Source organism: Gymnodraco acuticeps, unplaced genomic scaffold (assembly GCF_902827175.1).
Source record: "Gymnodraco acuticeps unplaced genomic scaffold, fGymAcu1.1, whole genome shotgun sequence".
Taxonomy (NCBI): Eukaryota; Metazoa; Chordata; class Actinopteri; order Perciformes; family Bathydraconidae; genus Gymnodraco; species Gymnodraco acuticeps.
Genome location: NW_022990271.1, coordinates 4,032,733 through 4,055,451, shown reverse-complemented (window position 1 = coordinate 4,055,451; position 22,719 = coordinate 4,032,733). Strand labels below are relative to the sequence as shown.

The window sequence follows — 22,719 nt, the reverse complement described above, 5'->3', positions numbered from 1 at the left end:
GCACTGCGATGCACACATTTCTAATCAAAAGATTTGTGCAAACTGTTAATAGAGTGGCATCTGCACATCCTCACTGCTACAAGAAGGATGCTCAGCCCTTTATGCATTTACCTAATAATGTTTCGATGTAGTTATATGTATGTCCTTGAATGTTGTTCACAGAGAGACCTGTCCTCCTCAGTGAATGGAGTTTATTTACCCGCTGCCTCTCCGCTCTTGTATGTTTTTGCCCTTGCTTGTGTGGTGGCTCGTTGTTGTTGTTTCCTTCCCTTTTTTGAGGTCACTTTTTTAACACAAACAGTGTTGAAACTTTGACAATCTGAGGTTTTCTAATGAAGTATTTTACTGTGTATCACGATTATCTTCTGTGTTTTTTGCTCAATACAAGATTCCTGACCTACATTAGACTCAAATACTAAAAAAACACTTTTGCTTTAATCCACTGACGTGTATTTAAAACAAAGTATGAGCTACACACAGCTCCTACTTGGGCCTGTAAATGTTGAATGTGTTGCTAAGCAAAACATGGCATTAGCCATCTGATCACTTTCAGGGTTAATGCCATCATCAGTACATGTTGCCTTTTTTCTTTTCTGTCTGTCTCTTTTAATTGGTTATGTTGTTTGATTTGGCGCCATGTTGAGTGTGCATGTGTGTGGTGTGTTGGAGTGATGTTCAGGCTGGTTGTGTCTGGCCCCATGTCCCTCTCTTTGTCCACCTTTTCCGCGGCACTAATTCTGGGTTTTGTGTGCAGTATTTGGGCTAAATTCTCTAATGGAGATAATAACAGAGGCCGGCCCGGGGAGCGGAGAAGGTGGGTTCTGCCCTTTAAACGAGTGAGCTGCATGCTTCTTCAAGCCAGTCAACTACATCTCCCAGCATTCCCTTCTGTGTATTTTCATTTCAGTCACCGTCTGTGTCATCAATGATTCAGTAAAGTCCCTTGTCTTGCCACGTCTCCATTTCCCTTCCTCAGACCAACTGTTATTTCACTCCAGAGTCACTTTATCTATTGAACTAGCCTCATCACAAGAAAGATAGGAAGTGCATGTGAGGAAAAAAGCTTGGTTCTAATATCAGTAATCACAGTAAATAGTGGAACAATTAATCGTGCAACAAATAACAACAGGGAAGCAAATGAAGCAGAGGATGGAAAACAGGATGCTGGGGAAACAGAATGGAAATAGAATAGACTAAACAAATGTACCAGCATCCGTTGTTTCTCACTGTTTCTCTTCTCCTTTTTGCTACCACAGAGTACAACATGGGGTTGGGCCCAAATAATGCAGTAAATGGGCTGTACAAAATGAGCGGTGACTACAGAAGAATTATGCAAATATGCATCTATCAAAAAATGTTTATTACCAGTGAACCTTATAGTCTTTTACCCGGCAAGATGTTTGTCATCAAAACTACAACCTGACAGATAAACGGGGTTCTGCAGTGTGCCAACATTTAGATTCGACTCAATACTCCGGAGGTAAGGCACGATGTTGCTTGGCATTGTGTGTGTTTGCCAAGTTGTCAGGCGGATTCTTGGAGACCTGAGGCTTTCATCTTTAATATAAGGGAAAAAAACGATATCATACATTTTATATTTAAATATATATTTGTATCTTTTTGAATGGGACTGAGTGAATGTGTGTACACTGTCTGACAATTAAGAGACTGTCAAATAGATGTATCATTTCAATATAAACCCTTTTTCTGCGGTTACATTGAAGTTGTTGCTAGTCCAGCTTCAGTAGGATCTCTCTCTTGTTTCTCAGGTCGATAAATCATTTCACCCCAAGGGTCAAGTACCATTTCAGGAAACGCTGCAGCCTAGACTCTATTAATAATACTCTGGGCTCATTTAGCCATATTGATGGAAACTTTCCAAGACTCCGGCACTGTTTGTTAACAAAAACATTTTAATTCAGCTTGAGTTATGTCTGGCCACATTTGTGTTGGAAAAATCCATAACCATCTTTCTGCAGCATTGTTTATCATACTCGTAAAGAACCTTTGGGTTTTAAGGGCTGCCTTTATGGCAATCACTTTCTTATTTATTCTAAGAACAGACGTGCTTTATTGGTTTGCAAACAAAATTGTGCTGAAGAATTCTTATGGTGCAATCAAAGTTTTGATATTGGGAATAAAACCTAATTTTCTTCTCCCCATGACACTTCAGAAACAATAATAAATAGATCCTTCCTGTCACATAAAACTGAGAGAAGCCAGCCTGTACTGACAGATGTCAGATCAGAAAAGCCTTCTGTTCTCTGCGTGTAGGAGGGGGCTCCTCCTCCTTCCTTTCATGTCCTTGAAACACAATCAACGAACAAAGTAACTAAAGGCGATTGTTCTATCATTATTTGGTATTTGTGTAGCACAATATATACTCACTAGATGCACAGTGTATGGTAGTAGAGTTGTGTTACTGTTCTTAGAAAACCAGTACAAAGTTCACAGACAATGGTTTCTAGGATGTATAGCTACAGTTGACCTTTGGTTGAAAACATTTATTTTAAATAATGTTTTAATCCTGTTTGAATTGATTTACACAGTACCTTTAATTTAGACTCTTATCCCATCAGGCCTGACTCTGAGTTAAACTGGTCAGACTCTTAGTTTCTCTAAAGAGTTTGATCAAAATGGTTTTATTTTGTCAACATGTGAACAAATGGACCTTGTCGAGAAATGCAAACAGACTTCAGCAGACAGTGTCAGCATACATTAGCTAGATCCTTTTACGTTCCGCCTGAGAGGCTCATGATGACTGATGGATTACTTTTAAAGGTCAACAACTGGCTGTCAGACTGTCTTTCTCTCATTTTGTCAACATTGTTGAGGATGTGTCCGTCTCACTTGATTACGCTGTATTGGAATTGTCAATGGAATCGCAAGGATGATTGTGTGTCAAGTGTGGGTGTGGGTCAATTGACCCGTGCAGTGAGTCACAGAAGTTGCATGTTCTGGGCGTGCAGAAAGGCACATTAAACACTTAGTATGAGTACACACACATTGTCTCCCACTGCTTTAAATACATTGAAATCATTGCCATCATGGGCATTAATTTGAGCCTGTGTTGCCCTAACATCTATGAGATTATTAATAGCAATGTGATAGATATATAATGTCCCTCAGGTGTCAAATAAAATTGAACACATCTGTAACAAGGTATAATGCTCATTAATCTGCCGCTTGATTAAATGCTGCTTCGACTCAAGTCTGGGTCAAGTCTCACATTTGAGTCAATTAAGTGAGAAGATAAACAGTTTTTACCTCTTTTCATAGCTATATTATAATACAATTCTAAAAAGATTGACCCAACTCCGACAAGTAGACTCGCAGATGCCGACAGTGTAGCTCATTTTCCTTAACCCCCACTCATCTCTTAATTTCCTTCAACGCATGACATCACTAATGCAGTTCCTCTACACACACTCCTCCGTCTGACCTCACATCAATGCTGCTAATGTGTGATCCACCAAGAGCTGTGTGTGTGTGTGTGTGTGTGTGTGTGTGTGTGTGTGTGTGTGTGTGTGTGTGTGTGTGTGTGTGTGTGTGTGTGTGTGTGTGTGTGTGTGTGTGTGTGTGTGTGTGTGTGTGTGTGTGTGTGTGTGTGTGTGTGTGTGTGTGTGTGTGTGTGTGTGTGTGGTGTGTGTGTGTGTGTGTGTGTGTGTGTGTGTGTGTGTGTGTGTGTGGTGTGTGTGTGTGTGTGGTGTGTGTGTGTGTGTGTGTGTGTGTGTGTGTGTGTGTGTGTGTGTGTGTGTGTGTGTGTGTGTGTGTGTGTGATGTCCTTGTTTGTCCTTCATCCCTCTGTGTGTGATAATAGCCTCTAGCAGCTCCAGTAAATGGTCTGTTCAGCAGTAGAAAACCTTCAGTAGATTCCAGGTGTGTCTGCCCTCTACACACAGTGATGTAAAGTGCTGTCTTTCCTATTCGATGTGGTCGCTTTAGATGAAGTACTAGTTTACAAGTTGCTTCCTGTCCTGGTTTACAGTTCCTGGTGAGCAATACCTTTGTGTGTGTCCAGTTCTCTTCCACGGAGTGCTCCTCTGTTTGGTGACCTAGTAGTTTGTTTTTTCTTGTTGTGGCGTTCAGAAACCTTATTGTTTTGTTTTGTTGTTCCAGGCGCACGTGCCCCTCGAGCACTTGTGGACCAAAAGTCTTCAGTAATCAAGCACAGTCCGACGGTGAAGAGAGAATCGCCCTCTCCTCAGGGCCGAGTCAACAACACAAGGTGATGAATTATTTCAACCGCAACACTTCTGTCAACATGATTAGAGCATATTGTCTTGACATGTGTTTCATTTTTATCACGCTGAATTTGAGTTTGTTCTGATTCAGTGAGAACCAACAGTTCTTGAAGGAAGTGGTGCAGAGCGTTCTGGACGGTCAGGGAGTCGGCTGGCTGAACATGAAAAAAGTTCGCCGCCTGTTGGAGAACGAGCAGCTTCGTGTGTTTGTGCTGAGTAAGCTGAACCGAACAGTCCAGTCGGAGGATGACGCCAGACAGGAGGTCATACGGGATGTGGTGAGACCAACTTTTAACTGATGTACATGAAATGAATACATTATGAGTTCAAATGACTTCCCAATCGTACACATTTGTATTTCTTTAGTGGATTTAGATTGCTCATTTACAAATGTTTTCCTTCACTCATGGTTTGTTATTATTGAGCAAATATACCATCCATCCATCCATCCATCTTCTCCCACTTATCCGTGGTCGGGTCGCGGGGGTAGCAGTTCCAGCAGAGAGCCCCAAACTTTATTTTCCCTGGCGACATCAACCAGCTCTGACTGGGGGATCCCAAGGCGCTCCCAGGCCAGCGAAGAGATATAATCCCTCCACCTGGTCCTAGGTCTACCCCTTGGTCTCTTCCCAGCTGGACGTGCCTGGAACACCTCCCTAGGGAGGCGCCCAGGTGGCATCCTAACTAGGTGCCCGAACCACCTCAACTGGCTCCTTTCGACGCGAAGGAGGAGCGGCTCAACTCCGAGTCCCTCCCTGATGACCGAACTTCTCACCTTATCCCTAAGGGAGACACCAGCCACCCTGCGGAGAAAACCCATCTCGGCCGCTTGTATCCGCGATCTCGTTCTTTCGGTCATGACCCATCCTTCATGACCATAGGTGAGGGTAGGAACGAAAATGGCCCGGAAGACAGAGAGCTTTGCCTTCTGGCTCAGCTCCCTTTTCGTCACAACGGTGCGGTAAAGCGACTGCAGTACCGCTCCCGCTGCTCCGATTCTCCGGCCCATCTCACGCTCCATTGTTCCCTCACTGGACAATGGAGCGTGAGCAAATGTACATTAATTGTTAATTCTGAGAATAGATTATGTTGTCTGTTTAATGTAAACGCGAAAGGCCCATTTATATGTCAGAGACACCAAGATGATACATTGAAGTTGCTTGTTTTATTCATTTATTGCCAGTTTGACCAATCTATGCATTTTACTGTCATATATATTAAAGAAAAGCAACAAATCATAATATTCATATGTTACTCAATTATTGAAAACATTAGTAGTTAAGTTTAGTTATGTTATGTTTAGTTAAGTGTTGCTTAAGTTACTTTAACAACAATTTGTTGGTTACAGTCTAGCAAACTGTAGACTCACAAAATGTTGAGTCGTTATGAACCTTGTTGCTGTGTGTGTTTGCAGGAGGTGAGCAGGAAGGTGTACAAAGGCATGCTGGACATCTTGAAGTGCACAGTTTCCAGTCTGGAGCACTCCTACACCAACGCGGGCCTCGGAGGAATGGCCAGTGTCTTCAGCTTATTGGAAATAGCACGCACACATTATCAAACCAAAGGTACGTCCCCCATGTTTAGCACAGGAATGCCTACATGTAAATATTTGCGACTTATACCATTTTCTAAAGACTCTTCAAGACTTTTTCTCCTGAGAAGCTTAACAGCAGCGTGCCTGTGCTACTAACACTTGTCTTTGCTTCATGTTTAAATTACGTTTCTGCACGCTATATGCTATTCACAAAAAAAAAAAAATGTAGTTGTTCCTTCTTTGTCTAATTCTGTTAATACTCTCTCAGTTTAAACCCCGCATATTTGCTTTTTCTGTAATGTTGATGAACTCTGTCTTTGGCCCCTTCATTGTGGTAAATTGGTAGACCCAGAAAAACGCAAGCAAAGCCCCACAGACAGTGCTGACAGCCCGGGCAGTAAAGAGAGTCCCACCGGTCGCATGGAGACCGCCCGCCCTCAGAACCTCCTGAACGTCCCACACCTGCAGGTGCCGCACCACGCAATGGGCAAAGGAGCCCGCCATTTTGATACCCGGAGTCTGAACGAGGAGAACTTTATTGCCTCGATTGGTGTGTACACCACTCCAGCCCCGGTTGCATGTGCACTGTGAGATCCCCTGCCCCCGTGCCCTACAAGCTCATCAACCTAATTACCCCCCCTCCCCTCCCCAAACGTAAAAATCCCCTCACTTCTCCCCTAAATATTCTTACAGGTGTTATAATATTCCACCCACTTTGACCTCTACCACTGGTGATAATCACTGGAGTGGGCTTTGTAAAGAAACACTTTTTTTGTGTGAAAACGTGCTCCTGTGATCTTAGGGTCTGCGTCTGGATTTGGAATTAAAACAAAATATTTCTATAGAAAACCTAAACAGCAGAATTTGGCTCTGGTTAAAATATATAGGCTTAAAAAGTGTATGGAATATTTGCCTGTGTGCCAGCCTGGACTGCGTGTGTTTGTCTCCCCTTCCTGAAACCTCTGTGCCCCTGTTTGCCTCCTCCCTGGACTTCTGTTGCCAGCCTCTTAGCACCGTGAATGCATGTCTTTGTTTTGGTCTTCAAATAGCTAAATCTGCAGTAGTGGACGAGGGAAACCAGAGGTATGTGCATCGCTAAGTCCAAATCGGTGCTCGTCTGTGCCTTTACTGCAGGTTTCTGCGAGGCGTGCTGCAGAAAAAATGGCAGCTGCCTTTGCTATCAGCATGGAGGGTGGAAGCAACACTCCCCAGTAGACAGTCCCAGTGAAAAGACACATTTTGTATTGGTCGCAAAAGAACCAACGAACAGAGAAAATCCTTAATATTTTCTTTACTACTTAATATTCTGACAATGTTTCTGGGTCTGTTTACCGGGGAAACTTTCAGTCAACCACCCTGACACCTCTCCTACCCGCACCCCTTCTCTTCCTGTTAGAAGTTGCACCTTCAATTCTACAGTCTGCTGCGAGACTTGCATCCTGGCTTCTGCAACTGCTCCATTTCACCTGCTGGCTATTCGGCCTCTCAACCCCATCCCATGCTCTTTTTCCAAATCAAACCTCTCTCACTCTCTCTTCCCTTTTGCTCTGGAGAGCCAAACAAATGCAGTCGATGAAACCTGTGGCCTGTGGTCAGAGCCAAAGCTCATTGTGACGTCACTGTGTGGCTCTCCAGGACTCTGGGGCGGGGCTCCGGTGTGTTGTAATGTTCCCATAGTAGCTGTTTCACACAGTGGAGCCATTTTGACAACAAAAAACGTATTTTTTAAAATTGTGTCCAGATGAAAGCACAGCTACATGCAGACATTACAATACCCCTCTGTTTAACAATGATAGATTCTCAATGCTTATTTTGTTCTTTTGTTTTGATTTTAATGCTCATCCACCACACATGCCTTTTCAACCAACTCTCTGACTCTCTCTCTGTCTTTCTCTCCTTGCTTGCAATGCATCTTGGGTAGAATTGTGGAGCAAGCACCAGGATAAGCAAAAAGCTATGGAAAAACCACAGAGTAAGAGACTTTTCACACACGAAAAAAGAAACGATTGGGGTGTTCAGCTGTTGACCTTTTTCCACCAGTGTCTTTATACATACAAATAAATGGAGTGCTCCTAATTAGGATGTCTGAATGGATAACGAGAAGATGCTAATATCGCATAAGAGGAATCATTTGAGATTATAAAGTCGTGATTGGATTTATTATATACGCCTTATCAGATTTCAACTTGAATTATTTCAATTGAAAAATGGAGTATGACTCTTTAATATTGGTTTATACATATTTCACACAATTTCTATGAAATATGTATAAAACCAATATATTATATTCAGTATAGTAGGCATACTCTAGTGGTGTTAAATTATCTGTAAATGAAAACGAGGATTCACTGAATTTCTCACAGATATAGTGCTGTGAGAAATGACATCATTGTTTTAGTATCCAAAAATATTTCAAGTTGTGTTTAATCAAACCTCATGACAGCAGCCAGTCATGGTATGTTTGCTTAACACATGTACTCGGTTAACAAACCTGAGGTCATTACATACTGACAAACTCCTGAGGTGGGATGCAGAACATACTATAGAAGCCACCTGGGAATGTAGTACTGTATTAAAGTGTTTTTGTATTATTGTTTGCATTTGTTTCCTCTTTGAATACAGCTAAAGCAGGTAATTTAATTATTCTATACAACATTTAAAAAGAAAACGTTTGAACTGATATAAGGGATATCTGTTAAGGCTTTAGCCTTAGACAGATATCTAAGGGTCCGTAACATAACAAACAATATGGGAATGTTAAGCAATATGTCATTTTGTTTTAGAGTGTTTTTTCCCTTGATGCCATGCTTAAAGAGTAGCAGAATAGTTGTACCTGCTTCCCTGTCCTGCTATTTTTAACTGTATTTTTTCCAGTGTCAAGTGACTTGCTGTAAATTGTGTATTTGCAGCCAATATCCTACAGTTCCACAGTTAAATGGTCAAGTGTCACAAACCAAATAACAAGAACGTTTAAGAATTGACTTTTCACCATATCTGCATCTACTGAGGTGATGGACAGTAGAAATCCCACTTGAAACAGAAAATGTCTCCTTTACCGTCCACCAGTTTGTCTGCATGCTAACTGCCTGTGTCTGTTTGCCGTCTGTGTTGTAACCTGGGCCACATTTGCAGCCTTGACTTGAAACTAATGTCACGCTACTGCTGTTTTTGTTTTGTAGCTTTTTATGGCACTCTCTGCTTGCCCCTTTGTAACTTCTGTGTCCTAAGATCCTTTATCTGTTAGTACTCAGTTAAACACCATTGTTATACAAGTGTTGAAAACAGAAAACAGGTTTGTTTACCTCGTTAGATGATTATATTCGCCATGTATTTTTAGCTATTGACATCTTAAGATTTTGATTCCTTGCTAGCAAAATAATTACACCAACATGACTAATGTAGTGTTACACTGTTTGCTTGGCAGTGTTTAAATAGAGGCTTTGGCACTTTAGATGGATGTAGCATCAGTGTTGCTGTGCTGGCTTTAAATAGGGCGACTCTCAGTAAGGCGAGAAGATAATGGGGTCCTTTTCATGAAAACATGCTGATAATAATGGTCTGTCCCTCAGGGTCTGACGGAGCAAAGCAGCAGCGCCCCCAGGTGACTGATGCTGAGGAGAAGAAATCACAGATCAGTGCTGACAGTGGCCTCAGTGTCTCTGGATCTCAGGTTTGTTCATGGAGTAGTCTCTGTTTTGTGATGATTAACAAACACACACACAACAGGTTCAGTATCTAGTTGAAATGGCGTAACTTTGAACATGATTCTCTGCGGTACATTCTTCACTGTTAACTGTTCATCACTGAATTCTCTCCTCTTTTTTCTCCATGTGGGTTTACAGAAGAGCGACACAGAGTCTGTAACTAGCTCAGAGCCACCGATTCTGACAAGAAGCACCAGCCAGGACTCAGAGGCCAGCACAGTGGTAGGGCACGGCCAACTCGGATATAAGCACCTCGTTCACATCTGCTCTGGCTACACTACCTCTCAACATTAACAGCACATCCCACAATGATGGTTTTAGTCCAAGATATTTGAAGTCTTTTTATTTTTTATTTCTTCTCTCTTTAAAAAGTCAATCATAAACTAATGTATTACTGCATATGCTTTAACCCCTTAAACTTAATTTACTAATTACTGGCCAGCCACTGTCAATACAAACTAATGGTGTGCAGCCAAACATTGTTCAAACCAGTAAAATAATACTAATTATTTAAAATTCTTTTAAATACCAAACTTGTCAGGATGTATTTTAATAATATTTGGTAGGAAAAAACTTTATTTTATGGCAACCAGTTTACTAGACCTTCATCAGGGTAAATTAATTCAAGCAAACAGAATTGTGTAATCAAATGAAACACAATACATAAAGCAATAGTGCAACCATTCAAAACAGGAAGTAGTGCATTTTAATATGACATAGCGAGAATATCATTTCAATTAAGGCAAGGAATCAGCTGATAGGAAGTTAGAATATTAGAATTCACTCTGTTTCTTTACTTGACTAATTAACCATGAGAAGGAATGCCCAAAGCTGCTTTTATACCAGACGTCGCTTATGTGTTGTTCTCACACCTGGCTTTCTTTTCTTCAGATCAGCAACAGCTCTGGAGAGACTCTCGGAGCTGACAGCGACCTGAGCAGCACAGCAGGAGACGGCCTGGGGGGGAGGAGGACTGCTCACTTAACTCAGTCCCGAGGGACTCTCTCCGATAGTGAGATTGAAACCAATCCAGCCACCAGCTCGGTGTTTGTAAGTATAGAACTCACACAGCTCAGAAAATGTCCTTTACGATACGATATACGATACGATATACGATACGATATACGATACGATATTACTTTATTTGTCAGATCAAGTCTGAAATTTGACTTGCGTCACAGCAGCTCCATGTCCAACATCAACAGACAAATATCCAGACAAAAATACATGAAACACAAACAACAAACATTTAACAAACAACAAACATTTAACATAACAGCATTATTACAGAAGCTGCCTTAATTCCTTTGAATCTCAAACCGTTGGTAATGGGCGACAGTACTTTTAAACAAACAACATTTGTTTACAATCCAAAAGCACTCTCAAGTGCACTCTGGGGTTTGGAAAACTGTACGTGTGGAAAATCCCTTTCCACTCCAACTTTTCTCTTCCAGATGTGAGATCATCAAGATGGTAGACATCTGTATTGCTGCTCAGACACACTGGAATAACAGTATCCAACCTGAATAATCTGCAGCACACTGGATGCTAGGATATTTTATAAATAAATCATATCTGTTCTAAAATTCTTTATGCAAACAAATCAATCAATATGGTATTGAAGAAATGCATGTTCACACAATCTAAACAGCCTTTGACTGTATAGATACAAAAACTCCTCAGCACATGTTTAGACTTGTTAACAGAATTTCTGAAATATGAGATTATAATTGTGTTGCTGTTGTACTAAATGTAAGTGTTCTAACCTGACTGTTTCCACAGGGGAAGCCTCACACTCTGAAACCAACCGCAAAAGAACCGGCAGTCGTTGCAGCGAAGGGCCCGCCTGCGCAGCCCGTGGAGGACATCAGTATGAGGATTTACCTCTGTGACGGCCTGCTGGGTAGGGTCTTCTGTTCAGACTCTTCCTCTTACATTTAGCTGACATCTATTCAGCTGTTTCATGAAAACATCTCCTTCTTGTGTTCTCAAAAGCACAGCCTTGCTTTACTAACATGATCTCTGTTGTTTGTGGAAACACATATTTGGAACCAAACAGGTTTAACTATATACAAGTGTTTTCACTAATGTAAAGGAATTGAAGTCTTTCCCCTACCAGCTCTTCTGAAAGCTCTTGCATGGTTTCGCCTAATGAAACCACAGTGAACTTTCACTGACTGAGGGAAGAGTTATTATCACAGGGAACAGCAGGAGTCAGACATGTGATCTGATGGGGCGGTGTAACGGTAATTGTTTATTATCAAATAGTTAACTGAACATCTCTAAAGGTGAAAGGTTATACCTTGAGGTTTGTGTTCTGAAGTTTCCATTTTACACACTTATGAGTTGACAAAACTACAGACATCTGTAGTCACTGCTCTATGACAAGTTTGAATAAATTGATTTCAAATCATGTCCTAAACAGAATAACACGACTCAGGGGAAACATTGGAAAATCCTTTGTTTAAAGAGGCACAATTATATTGATTTGTCTCAAGTTAAACTACAGTCTTTAAATATGTGACAACAATAGTGACTTGCAGTTCATTATATATTTAAACAAATCATAAACAAACAGCCTCATCATCGCAAATCCCAATAACAAGATTATGGCTCATATGCCTGACAAGCTCCAAGCTATTATTAGTGAATACAGGAGCGTAGCATGTCTTTGTTGGTCCTTGTTCGTGTTCCTCTGATGTGGTTCTCGGCCTGCTCTGCTCTTGTTTTTGTCATTAAACCCCCTCACCTCTTGGCCTAACCCCTCCTGCTCTCGCTGCTTCTCTTCCCTCCTGCTGCCGCTGCTGGGAAATTCTTCCAGGCCGCGATAAGAGCTCCGTTTGGGATCAACTAGAGGATGCTGCCATGGAAACCTTTTCTCTAAGTAGGGCTAATCTCTTGCCTTTGCCCGTTTTTCCTATATGTGGGTGGGGGGTGTATCCATTTTTCACATGGCTCTGTATTTAATCTCTGATTTGATGCGATGTGGGTTTTTCCTCTGCGTCGGTGAGCTGCACATCTCTGTGTTTCCAAGCATGAGATAGAAGTGGAATCTATTAGCAGACCTGCCACATGTAACTCACAGAGCTGTCAAGATGTGCACTTTTTACATTTACTTTAGTTGCTGCTCACCTACATTTGAACCCAGGTATTCGATTCATGGGTTTGACTAGTATTCAATGTGTTGATGTTGCCTTCAAGTGCTGTCAGAGATGTAATTATCAGTTGAGTCCACTTGAACAAGCCACCAGCTGGGGAAGATTTAGACATTTCCAATGAGTTCTTACAATGTAAGCTTTCGCAACTGATATTATAAATAAGTTAAACAAATGTATGTATTTTGCATTCTGTGTAAATGATTTGTGTTATTTACTTTATCCTTTAAATGATCATATATATATTTTTTAATACAACTTTTTTGAGAGGAAAAATGGCTTTTCAGTTAGGATTTTGAAAAAACGTGTCTTCAATATGCCATTTTTTACATTGCATGCGTCAGCATCATTTTTGTATTGAATTTATTGTGACTTCATAGAAACAAAATACTTGTTTGTGCTCCTTGTAATTTCTGTGATCTATCCATTTTTAAAACGGACTATATTTAGCCTTTGGGCACGTGGGAATACAATGTGTCCAAAGACTTAACATAGAATTATAATAAGAAATCACATCCAATCCAAACGGTTTGACCAAATTTAAAACCTTCAGATTTGTGCAAATTAAACTTTTTCCCTTTCGGACATAAATGGGTTTCTTTGGCTTGTATCAAAGAACGTGTGCCTGTGGCTGCATGTTGCATGACACGTCCATGAAATTGCCTATGTGCACATTTTGGGAGCTACATTTGTATTTTCTGCATGTGTTTAGGTAAAGAGCGCTCCACACTGTGGGACCAAGTGCAGTTCTGGGAGGACGCCTACTTAGACGCTGTGATGTTGGAGCGTGAGGGCATGGGCATGGACCAGGGACCTCAGGAGATGATTGAAAGGTTCCACACCACTGACCCTTTATCCAAAGTGTTTATATACCATTCTCAATGACTAAATAACCCCCAGACTATTAACACTTGCTTTCCTGTGTCTTGTTCATCCACACAGATACTTATCACTTGGAGATCACGACCGCAAGCGTCTGGAGGACGATGAAGACAGACTTCTGGCCACCCTGCTGCACAATATGATCGCTTTCATGCTCATGATTAAAGTACGGAAGCCTTCTGCTGTTTTGATCATCGCAGAGCGTTAATATTAGTTGATCTGTGCCAAGTTTCTTTACCTCTAAATATATCAACTTTCTGATATTTCTGTCTGTTTTAGTTGAACAAAAATGACGTCAAGAAGAAAGTGAGGCGTTTGATGGGGAAGTCCCACATTGGCCTCACATACAGCCAAGAGATCAATGAGACACTGGACAAACTGCCCAACATGGTGAATATCTGGCTTTTCAATTCCGTTCAACAGCAGTTTTTAACGAGTTGTACTGAACTATATTGATATTGTTTTAGAACGGCCGAGAGCTGGCCATCAGGCCCAGCGGAAGCCGTCACATCAAGAAGCAGACGTTTGTTGTACACGCTGGCACAGATACCACCGGAGACATCTTCTTCATGGAGGTATTTACACTCTGTCATTTCCAATGCTACAACTGGAGATCATTGAATTTGAACAGGCCTTTCCAAAACGATGCATTATTCAAGTTTGCTGGTCATTGTTTCAGGTGTGTGATGACTGCATAGTCCTGCGCAGCAACATCGGCACCGTGTACGAGCGCTGGTGGTACGAGAAGCTCATCAACATGACCTACTGCCCCAAGACCAAGGTGCTCTGTCTCTGGAGACGCAACGGCCAAGAGACGCAGCTCAACAAGTTCTATACCAAAAAGGTCAGGAACTGCATCTCTCTGCAAACGGTTACTTTATTTACTTAGTGTAATGGTTCAAATTCAAATGTATTTCCTCTTTGCATTGCAGTGTCGTGAACTCTACTACTGTGTCAAAGACAGTATGGAAAGAGCTGCAGCGAGACAGCAAAGCATCAAACCAGGTATGGAGACACTTTTCTGCACTTTTTGTCTTTTTCCAAAATGCCATCATAATCATTTTGACATTTTTAACAACCCAGCTTTTCTCAGGGAGTACTGGGCATAGAGGACCTTTTCATATTTGAGTAGGGTTGTTAGGGTACTCAGTTAAAGACTGTATCATTTTGGTACAGAAGAGGAAAGGCAGAAATTGGTCATCTATATTATTATTGATATATCATTAGGTCAACCTAAACTTAATTAACAATTGTTCAAAAGTTGTGATTTATTTGAGAAAATAGTTTAAGCTGTCATCTTATATTAGATGAATTTAAAGACATGATGATATGAATCCATGTCTGTCATAAGCTTAAACATTTCTCATCAACATCCCAACAACGTGTTATTTTTTTTCAGTCAGCATGCTGAGATCTTTTTCTAAATGTTGTAATGTATTATCCAGACTCGCTCTAACCCAGGTGTTGTCCCCTCAGGTCCGGAGCTGGGCGGAGAGTTCCCGGTCCAGGACATGAAGACTGGAGAAGGAGGACTGCTGCAGGTCACACTGGAAGGAATCAACCTTAAATTCATGCACAGCCAGGTGAGAGGCTCGTTCCACAGCAGAGAAACTGCTTCATCTCACACAAGGGCATGCCCATAAATACAGAATCACTCCTCCAGAGTCCATCCCGTCCTTCTGTCCTCCTTTCTGCTCCTCCTGTTTGCCTCATTTCCTTTCATCCCGTGACGTCTTCCTCTATTGTCATTAAAAAAAAGTCAATCTGATGTCAAATGTTAGCGATGACTGACAACTCGTTTTCCCTTAGAGGAAGAATTCCTGTGTGTGTGTGTGTGTGTGTGTGTGTGTGTGTGTGTGTGTGTGTGTGTGTGTGTGTGTGTGTGTGTGTGTGTGTGTGTGTGTGTGTGTGTGTGTGTGTGTGTGTGTGTGTGTGTGTGTGTGTGTGTGTGTGTGTGTGTGTGTGTGTGTGTGTGTGTGTGTGTGTGTGTGTGTGTGTGTGTGTGTGTGTGTGTGTGTGTGTGTGTGTGTGGTGTGTGTGTGTGTGTGTGTGTGTGTGTGTGTGTGTGTGTGTGTGTGTGTGTGTGTGTGTGTGTGTGTGTGTGTGTGTGTGTGTGTGTGTGTTTGTGTGTGTGTGTGTGTGTGTGTGTGTGTGTGTGTGTGTGTGTGTGTGTGTGTGTGTGTGTGTGCTTACCCCCATCCTTCCACACAAGTTTTTCTTTTTGACATCCGTGGTGCTCAAACCTCATTGTTCATTTACTGTGTGGAGGAGATGAAGTGTTAAAGTGTGTGTGTCGTGGTAAAGCGGATGACCTTGAGCAGACTTTTCATTAATAATTGGCCATTTAATAGCAACTTCCACATTTAAGTTTGGACCCTCGAACATCGCCATGTGTTGTCTTCACGTCTGCGCAGGTCGTTGTAGTCGGGGTTGGAATACTTCCTCAGGTCTGGGTAGCTTTGATCTGTAGTGTGAGAGTCTGAAGAGAAGACCATGCTGAGCACACACTGAGCCTCTCTCAAAAGAATAAAATGGAAGTGGGAGGTGTTACCAAAGAGCAAAAAAGATCCAACATCTATCTAGATGAACAACAGAAGTCATTTTAAGTATCAGTTCTCCCAGAGTTTTCTCCCTCCAACCCAATATGATTTAATTTGTTGTGCCAACAACTCACATTTGACATATTTAGCAGCAACGATGTTTCCATTACTCTGCACAGACCTCACCACAGAGGTTTTTTTTAGGAACTACCTTCAACCGTTTGCAACAGTTTACACACCTTGTCGGTGAATAGGTTATTTTTCAGTACATCATCTTTAAAAGGGGAACTCATGCACATTTTACATTTGGATCATTTAAAGTTTGATTACCTTTCAGACAATTATTTTGGATTTTATATCAAGAATAAACAATTAGCTTCTGGACATGGTGGAGCATATATCAGCTTAAGAACAGGACATGTTGGTTGAGAGCAAAACAGAGCTAACATTAGAGTGAGACTAACATTGATCCAATGCCCACAAACACAACTTGTGTATAGCTCCATTCTGCCCTCTCAGTCAATGCTGCTTTAAATATCGCTCTGAGCATCACACACACAAGTCCATTCACCACTACTGTAAGACCAAAGCTTAGTAGGTGGCCAGATCAAATGTTTCTATCATTTGGGTGAACTGATCCTTTAGACTTGATGTTGCTACACTGAGTCACTGTTGTTGTTACGCTCATTAGAATTATCCTAAGATATTAGTTTCTCAAACACTAATCTATTAAGCTCAATGTAGAGCAGCACATTTCTAGAACACATTGTTTTCATTAGCAACATTTGTGAGATTGTGATTTATCATAGATAGTTGTAACCCTCAGCGGGAGCTTTATAAAACGTCCTTTGGACACTTTTTAAAATGTGTTTGAAAAAGTCTAAATCGGGCGTGATAGTGAGTGAGCACTGGGGTCTGCAGAGAGGCGGGGTCACTCTGACCTCCTCAGCGTAGCGGGGGTTACTGCCCCCCCCCCCCCCATGTGTCTGTGCTGCTGTGTGGTGTCGGTGCCCGCCCTTGTTGCTGGAGGAGGAGGCATGGAGGGTCTTGGGGACGGAGATGTTTAATGTCCAGGAAAAAGAAAAGGTGAATCCAGCTTTTTATAGTCTTCATTTTTCCTTCTCCGTTTTTCGGGGTCTGATTCCTCTTGTGACGTTCTTTTTTCTTTTTCATATTGGCTCTGGTAACTCCTTAGCTAGATTGTTAAAGTGTGCGAGGGTCCCGTGGTGGATAGCCCCTGTCGGATTGTCGTCGAGTGTTTGTGCTCTTCTGTCCGATAATAATCCAAACCATTTCTCTCCCATGCTCTCTCCCCCTGCAAGGAGCGGAAGGTACACACCCTCTGCTGTGTTTGCTTTTTAGCAGTTGCATCTTATTGGGTTTCTTTTTGTTTTCCTCTATCCTTTTATTTTGACTGTTGTAGCTGTATGGCAACATCTACGTTTGTGTCCTTTGTCTACATCTTTATATGGAACTTCTGTGTATGCATCACAAGGGCCATATTGCATCTCTGAGCATAAACGCCCTTTGCTGTTCACATCCAGATAGAACATCACATTTCTGACACTGATGAAATAAGTCCTGTTGAATTAGGAGCTTTGAGCAGACGACATGCATTCCTCCTCATTGACCCGTCGCCCATGTATGCGTTTGATCATGGAAACTTCTCATAGCGTGCTTTTCTTTTCCTTTGGTTAGCTGTTAAACGCTTGCACTCCATGTGTAGTTGTTTTATTTTGACCTTTCATACTGAATAAAACAAGTTTAACATGGTTAATTTTTTAATATGAAATGTTTACTTTTCATCCAGTGTTGTTGAGTTAATAATGTTCTGTCTTGTTTTGTTTGTTTTTTGTTTGTTTTTAGGTTTTCATAGAGCTGAGTCACATTAAAAAGTGCAATACAGTGAAGGGAGTCTTTGTCCTGGAGGAATTTGGTAATTACACCATCTATTGATTCTAGGCCTGTACTCGGCACGGCAGTAACTCAGCTTCGTGGCGACCGCATTGACACAGATAATGAGGGCTCACTACATTGATACTGGCTCACCTGGAGACGCTGGGGTCTGTCGGTGATTAAGAGAGGGAGGGTCTCTTCAGAGGAGGGGCTTCTCTCTCAGTCACATACGCAGAGTCGGTGAGAGGAAGGGACGTTTAGCTGCCTGTTTTCCATACGTTTGTATTCTCCAACAGAAAGGCACTGTTATAAATGCAATGTTCCATCATAGGCAGTTTGGTCAGGTCCTGCCAAGATGTTGAATCATTTTCAGCAACCCTTTCATTTGCGTGTCGCAGCAGCTGATCGGTCGCAGCAGCAATCATGAAAGCTAAAGGGAAAGATTCACTTCAAAAAGACACGATGCTGAAATTCTAACGGAACACACAGTTTGTTGACTCTCGCATGCACTGTCCTGTTGCTGTAAATAGTCAGCAGAGCACCGAATGTGTGTGTTATTCCGCTATCAAAAATAGTCCAATAAGTGCACTATTTACTTCATATTTGCTTAAGAAAATTAAGAAGCCAATTTCTTAATGTACAACTATGTCTTAGGACATTTTTAAAAAGATGTATATCTTCAGTTTGAAGCAGAGTGCTACAGACAGAGTAGGGAGTCTTAAGGGATGGAATCATGTGTTGGTGGGTTAAAAGCTTAAGCTTAAAGTGCACTGGATAATAAATATCTTAATCACCAAGACAACTTGAGCAAAGAAACAGCTGTAGGTTCAGCTCTGAAAGTGAATCAGAAAAAAACGACCTGATCTAAAAACCCTTCTGACTATAGAATAAACATGTTCTAGGTGTTTCTAAGGGGACTTGTTTGATAAGAGCCACACGTTTGATTTCATGGTCGAACAAATGTTAAATGTAACATTTTTTCTTTTGGAAGTGACGTTTACTTTCCAGCGTAGTGATCAGGATGTCAGTCGGGTCAGTGCGCTGCTAGTAGAACGCTCAGAGGAGCCGGCTGGGTTACTGTCGTGTCTCTGTGCTGCTTTTGTAATGTTGCCCTCATCTTTGCCACTATGAAAACCTTCATTCTCCAGCAGGTAAAGTGTTGTCACCTTTCTCCTCCCTTACTCCAACTAAACTCTGTTCTGGATATTTCCTCACGCTATCCTTTCCACCCATTAGTCATTTCTCTTTTTCTGTATTATGAGTTTCCCTCTGCTTCCTTCATCACTTGCTTTTCATTTGGGAGATCACCCCTCACTCCATCTGTCACTCTCTGATAGTGTGCCTCTGAACCTCAGCGGGTGGAGGTCTTCATCCGTCAGCCTCCTCATCTCTGCTGTGGGTTCACAGTTACTAATGAAAAGTCCACCGGTGGTCCGGCTCAGAGGAACTCTGCCGCTGCTTCTCTGTGTCTCTTAACTTTCAGTTCATTAACGGTGGAAAGAGCCGGTGGAGGGGAGGTCCTTCTCCACTCTTCAACCTCCTGTCAAAGACATTTGTGTTTTTATTTGTTCATTTTGTGGGTCATGAACGTCACACCAACAGTCACAAGTACAACATGTACAATAAGAATAAGTTTGAAATCGGTCCTGAATATGAGGGAATAGGTCTTACAGGAGCTGTTTTAATAGAACAGTGTACTATGACTTTATTTATCGACATACTTTACTTTGACTACTTTAGAATCTTGATATATTATGATACTTTTCAATATTTTTTTAGAACAAGCTTTACTAGGATTTTGTAAATTAATTTACTTTTGACATACTAAATAATTGTATACACAAACATTGTTTATGGCACACTAGAAACTGTAATCATTACACATCATCTGCTAATAAGAATGTGTGTATTAAACACTATCAGGTTGTCCTCCCTGACCTGCTGTCCTCTGTGCGAGCTTCACTGACCTCCTGACTGTTGTGGTGGACTCTTCTTGGCCCACACCTCATTTTTATTCCCTTTTGAAAGTCCACCTCTGTGACCCCCCCCCCCCCCTCCCCAAAGCTCTCAAGCATGAAATCATTAATACTTCTGCTGCCTTTGAATTCCTTGTTTTGTCTCTTGCATCGGCATAGTTCCTGAAACTAAAGAAGTGGTGATCCACAAGTACAAGACCCCCATGGTGAGTCCTCACTGCTCCTGTCAGAGTGCGTCCCCCTCCCCAGTGCATGTAAAGCCACCCTCACACGGTGTGCTCCCATTCAGCCTCACCGGGAACACTGCGATGAATCTAAGTCTGGAAAGTGGCGCTTTAATCTGTGTGGAAGCTGTTTATAACGTGTGCATGTAATCAGTGAGTGCAGCGGCCTCTCCTCTTAAAGGGTTACACTTTGGCCCTGTACTCACTGTACTCACTGTACTCACTGTACTCACTGTACTCACTGTACTCAGCGTAATGAGAGGGTGGCACCAAAGTTAGGTTTACACTTTATCTCACACTCGGTAAGTAGGGGCATGTCCTTGTTACATTCATGGATGTGTAGCTTATCAGATGCCAACCCAGTGGTTTAAAAAACTACAAGAGAGTATTTAAGAAAAGTAAGATTTGTTGTGTCACATGAACCAAATGTTTTGAAGACTAAATGGGAATGTGTGCACCTCTCCGTGCACTACTGGTATGCAAATATTAGGATTTGTTCAAAGGGTTGTGCTTATTTTCTCGAGAGGCCCTTAAACCATTGCATCCCCAAATGAGATGAAGGAAATGAGTATCATGATGCCAGGGACCCTCGTAAAAGCATTCCTTCGTCCTGATATTAGTCATCAACTCCACAGGTTACCTGTTAACCCCTCCAGTGTGCATTCCCTTAATATGTTGGACCTCCGCTCCTCGTGTGATGTAGTCGTCACCACTGTCCTCCTCACGCTGTCTCTCCCTCTGCAGGCTCATCAGATCTGTTACTCCGTCCTCTGCCTTTTCTCTTACGTGGCGGCGGTGAAGGGGAAGGAGGCAGAAGGAAAACCCAAGATGCTGTCACCGAGACCCCTTCCTAGCTAGTCTACGAACCCCCCCCTCTGAGTGCTCCTCTATGTGTAATGGCACCTCAGCTCTCCAGCCACAGACTTCTGACAATCCCCTAACTTGATTCTAAGCACACGATTCCCCGCTCCCTCCTCTTGTAAATACAAGCCCGAGACCCTCTTTTAGCCCCTGTTGTGTAGACGTGTTTAGTCCGTGACGTTGTGTAAATACTGCCCTCACCGCTGTGGTCCTGACGCTCAAACCAACAGCTCAATGTTTGCCTGCCCCTGCTCCACATCACTCTCCTCGGCCTGAAAGTCTTCGATTGTTCCTGCTGCCAAGACCCAACTGTTTGAAGAAGTGAGGGACCCCCGCCCCCCACGAGGCACAGAGTGCATGCAGGTCCCGTGCACAGCCTTGACTTTCAGCCCCCCCCCCCCGTGTCCATTTGACTGTGTGAGTTATTCTGTGATTCTGTGGTTTGCTGTAAAGTTCCAGTCCGTCCGAGTTTCAACTGGTTAACACTCCTGTAGGTTCTGAAGGCTTCTGTAAGGCAGCCGAGCAGCGCATGTAAACGCTTCTTCAAAGTGTTGGAACCCTAAAATAATGTGTGTTCTTTGCTGTGTCCCCGTCGCCCTCCATCGCCCCCCCCCCCGGGCTGAATTACTGTTCTAGTTCTGCTGTAAAACTTCTCGTCTGTGGTCTGCTGTTATCGATTGCATGTTACTATAAGGATGACAAATAAATATTATATATATTTCTATATATAGTATTTATTTAATATATACATATGACTGTAAATTTCTCTGGAAAAATAATGTTACAAATTGTTGATTTGCTAGATGTGCAATACTTAATGAGTAGTTAGCCATTGCCAGAGCCATGTTTTTTTTTTTGTAGTTAACTGGCTTTCACAGGGTGACGAATGTATGAAAGACGGTGTTTTTTCTATATAGATTGAAGTGAATAAGATGACTTCATTTGAGTGTTTAAGTTCGTCAATCATCTGATTTACACAAGGCAAAAAACAGCTGCTGTGTTGCTTTCTGTGGCGCTATCTTTGGAGCGTTTTGCACTCAGTCCACCCCCCCAGTGACATCACAGCGAGTATCTGTAACACGAGACGCTTAAAATTCAGCCTGCTCGTCATGTGAAAGGCATCTCTTCTTCTAAACTATATATATTTTTTATTGAAGTCTTCCTAAGCTAAATGTTGTCTTCTGCTGTGTCTCTGGTGTGAACCTGCAAATAAAAAAATAATATTGGCAGTGAAAGACACAAAAGATTAAACGACTAACCTTAATGAACCTGGAAATGTAAATGATATACACTAACTTAACAAAAGTGATGACAACTCTAAAGGTAAATATTTTGGTATGGAAGTAACCCAATACCATTTCTCTGAACTTATAACCTGAACAAGAGCAGACGATTAGATATTAGTTACAGATTGTGGTGCAACCCTGGCGCTGTTTTGGTGCGAGTGAATCCATAAACGTAGAAACGGAGTGTGGTACCAGAAGTACAAAATCCTCCAAAGTCTCCAGCAGCAGTTTATTTCAGACGTGTTGAAGCGTAACATCACCCGCTCCCCGAGGACATCCAGTCTTGTGTGTGTGTGTGTGTGTGTGTGTGTGTGTGTGTGTGTGTGTGTGTGTGTGGTGTGTGTGTGTGTGTGTGTGTGTGTGTGTGTGTGTGTGTGTGTGTGTGTGTGTGTGTGTGTGTGTGTGTGTGTGTGTGTG

The 22,719-nt window shown here is 42.1% G+C and overlaps 1 protein-coding gene across 25 annotated transcripts in view; it reads left to right on the top strand.

The window, feature by feature from the left end:
* madd (MAP-kinase activating death domain) overlaps positions 1-22,280 on the top strand; it is a 47,110-nt gene extending 24,830 nt beyond the window's left edge. For 3 of the 25 annotated variants that reach the window (XM_034221104.1, XM_034221093.1, XM_034221099.1), the window contains 21 exons: positions 4,120-4,228; positions 4,336-4,522; positions 5,659-5,809; positions 6,125-6,328; positions 7,700-7,750; positions 9,348-9,448; positions 9,621-9,704; positions 10,374-10,532; positions 11,265-11,385; positions 12,304-12,366; positions 13,350-13,470; positions 13,580-13,685; positions 13,799-13,909; positions 13,987-14,094; positions 14,199-14,363; positions 14,452-14,524; positions 14,996-15,102; positions 17,382-17,390; positions 17,926-17,995; positions 20,091-20,137; positions 20,900-22,280. In XM_034221104.1, coding sequence (XP_034076995.1) covers positions 4,120-4,228; positions 4,336-4,522; positions 5,659-5,809; positions 6,125-6,328; positions 7,700-7,750; positions 9,348-9,448; positions 9,621-9,704; positions 10,374-10,532; positions 11,265-11,385; positions 12,304-12,366; positions 13,350-13,470; positions 13,580-13,685; positions 13,799-13,909; positions 13,987-14,094; positions 14,199-14,363; positions 14,452-14,524; positions 14,996-15,102; positions 17,382-17,390; positions 17,926-17,995; positions 20,091-20,137; positions 20,900-21,013 — 2,261 coding nt within the window. In that variant the 3' untranslated portion in view covers positions 21,014-22,280. The remainder of the gene's footprint in view (positions 1-4,119; positions 4,229-4,335; positions 4,523-5,658; positions 5,810-6,124; positions 6,329-7,699; positions 7,751-9,347; positions 9,449-9,620; positions 9,705-10,373; positions 10,533-11,264; positions 11,386-12,303; positions 12,367-13,349; positions 13,471-13,579; positions 13,686-13,798; positions 13,910-13,986; positions 14,095-14,198; positions 14,364-14,451; positions 14,525-14,995; positions 15,103-17,381; positions 17,391-17,925; positions 17,996-20,090; positions 20,138-20,899) is intronic. The other 22 variants (XM_034221117.1, XM_034221094.1, XM_034221118.1 and 19 more) reach the window with 14 other exon arrangements.
* The last annotated feature ends 439 nt before the right edge of the window (positions 22,281-22,719 follow it).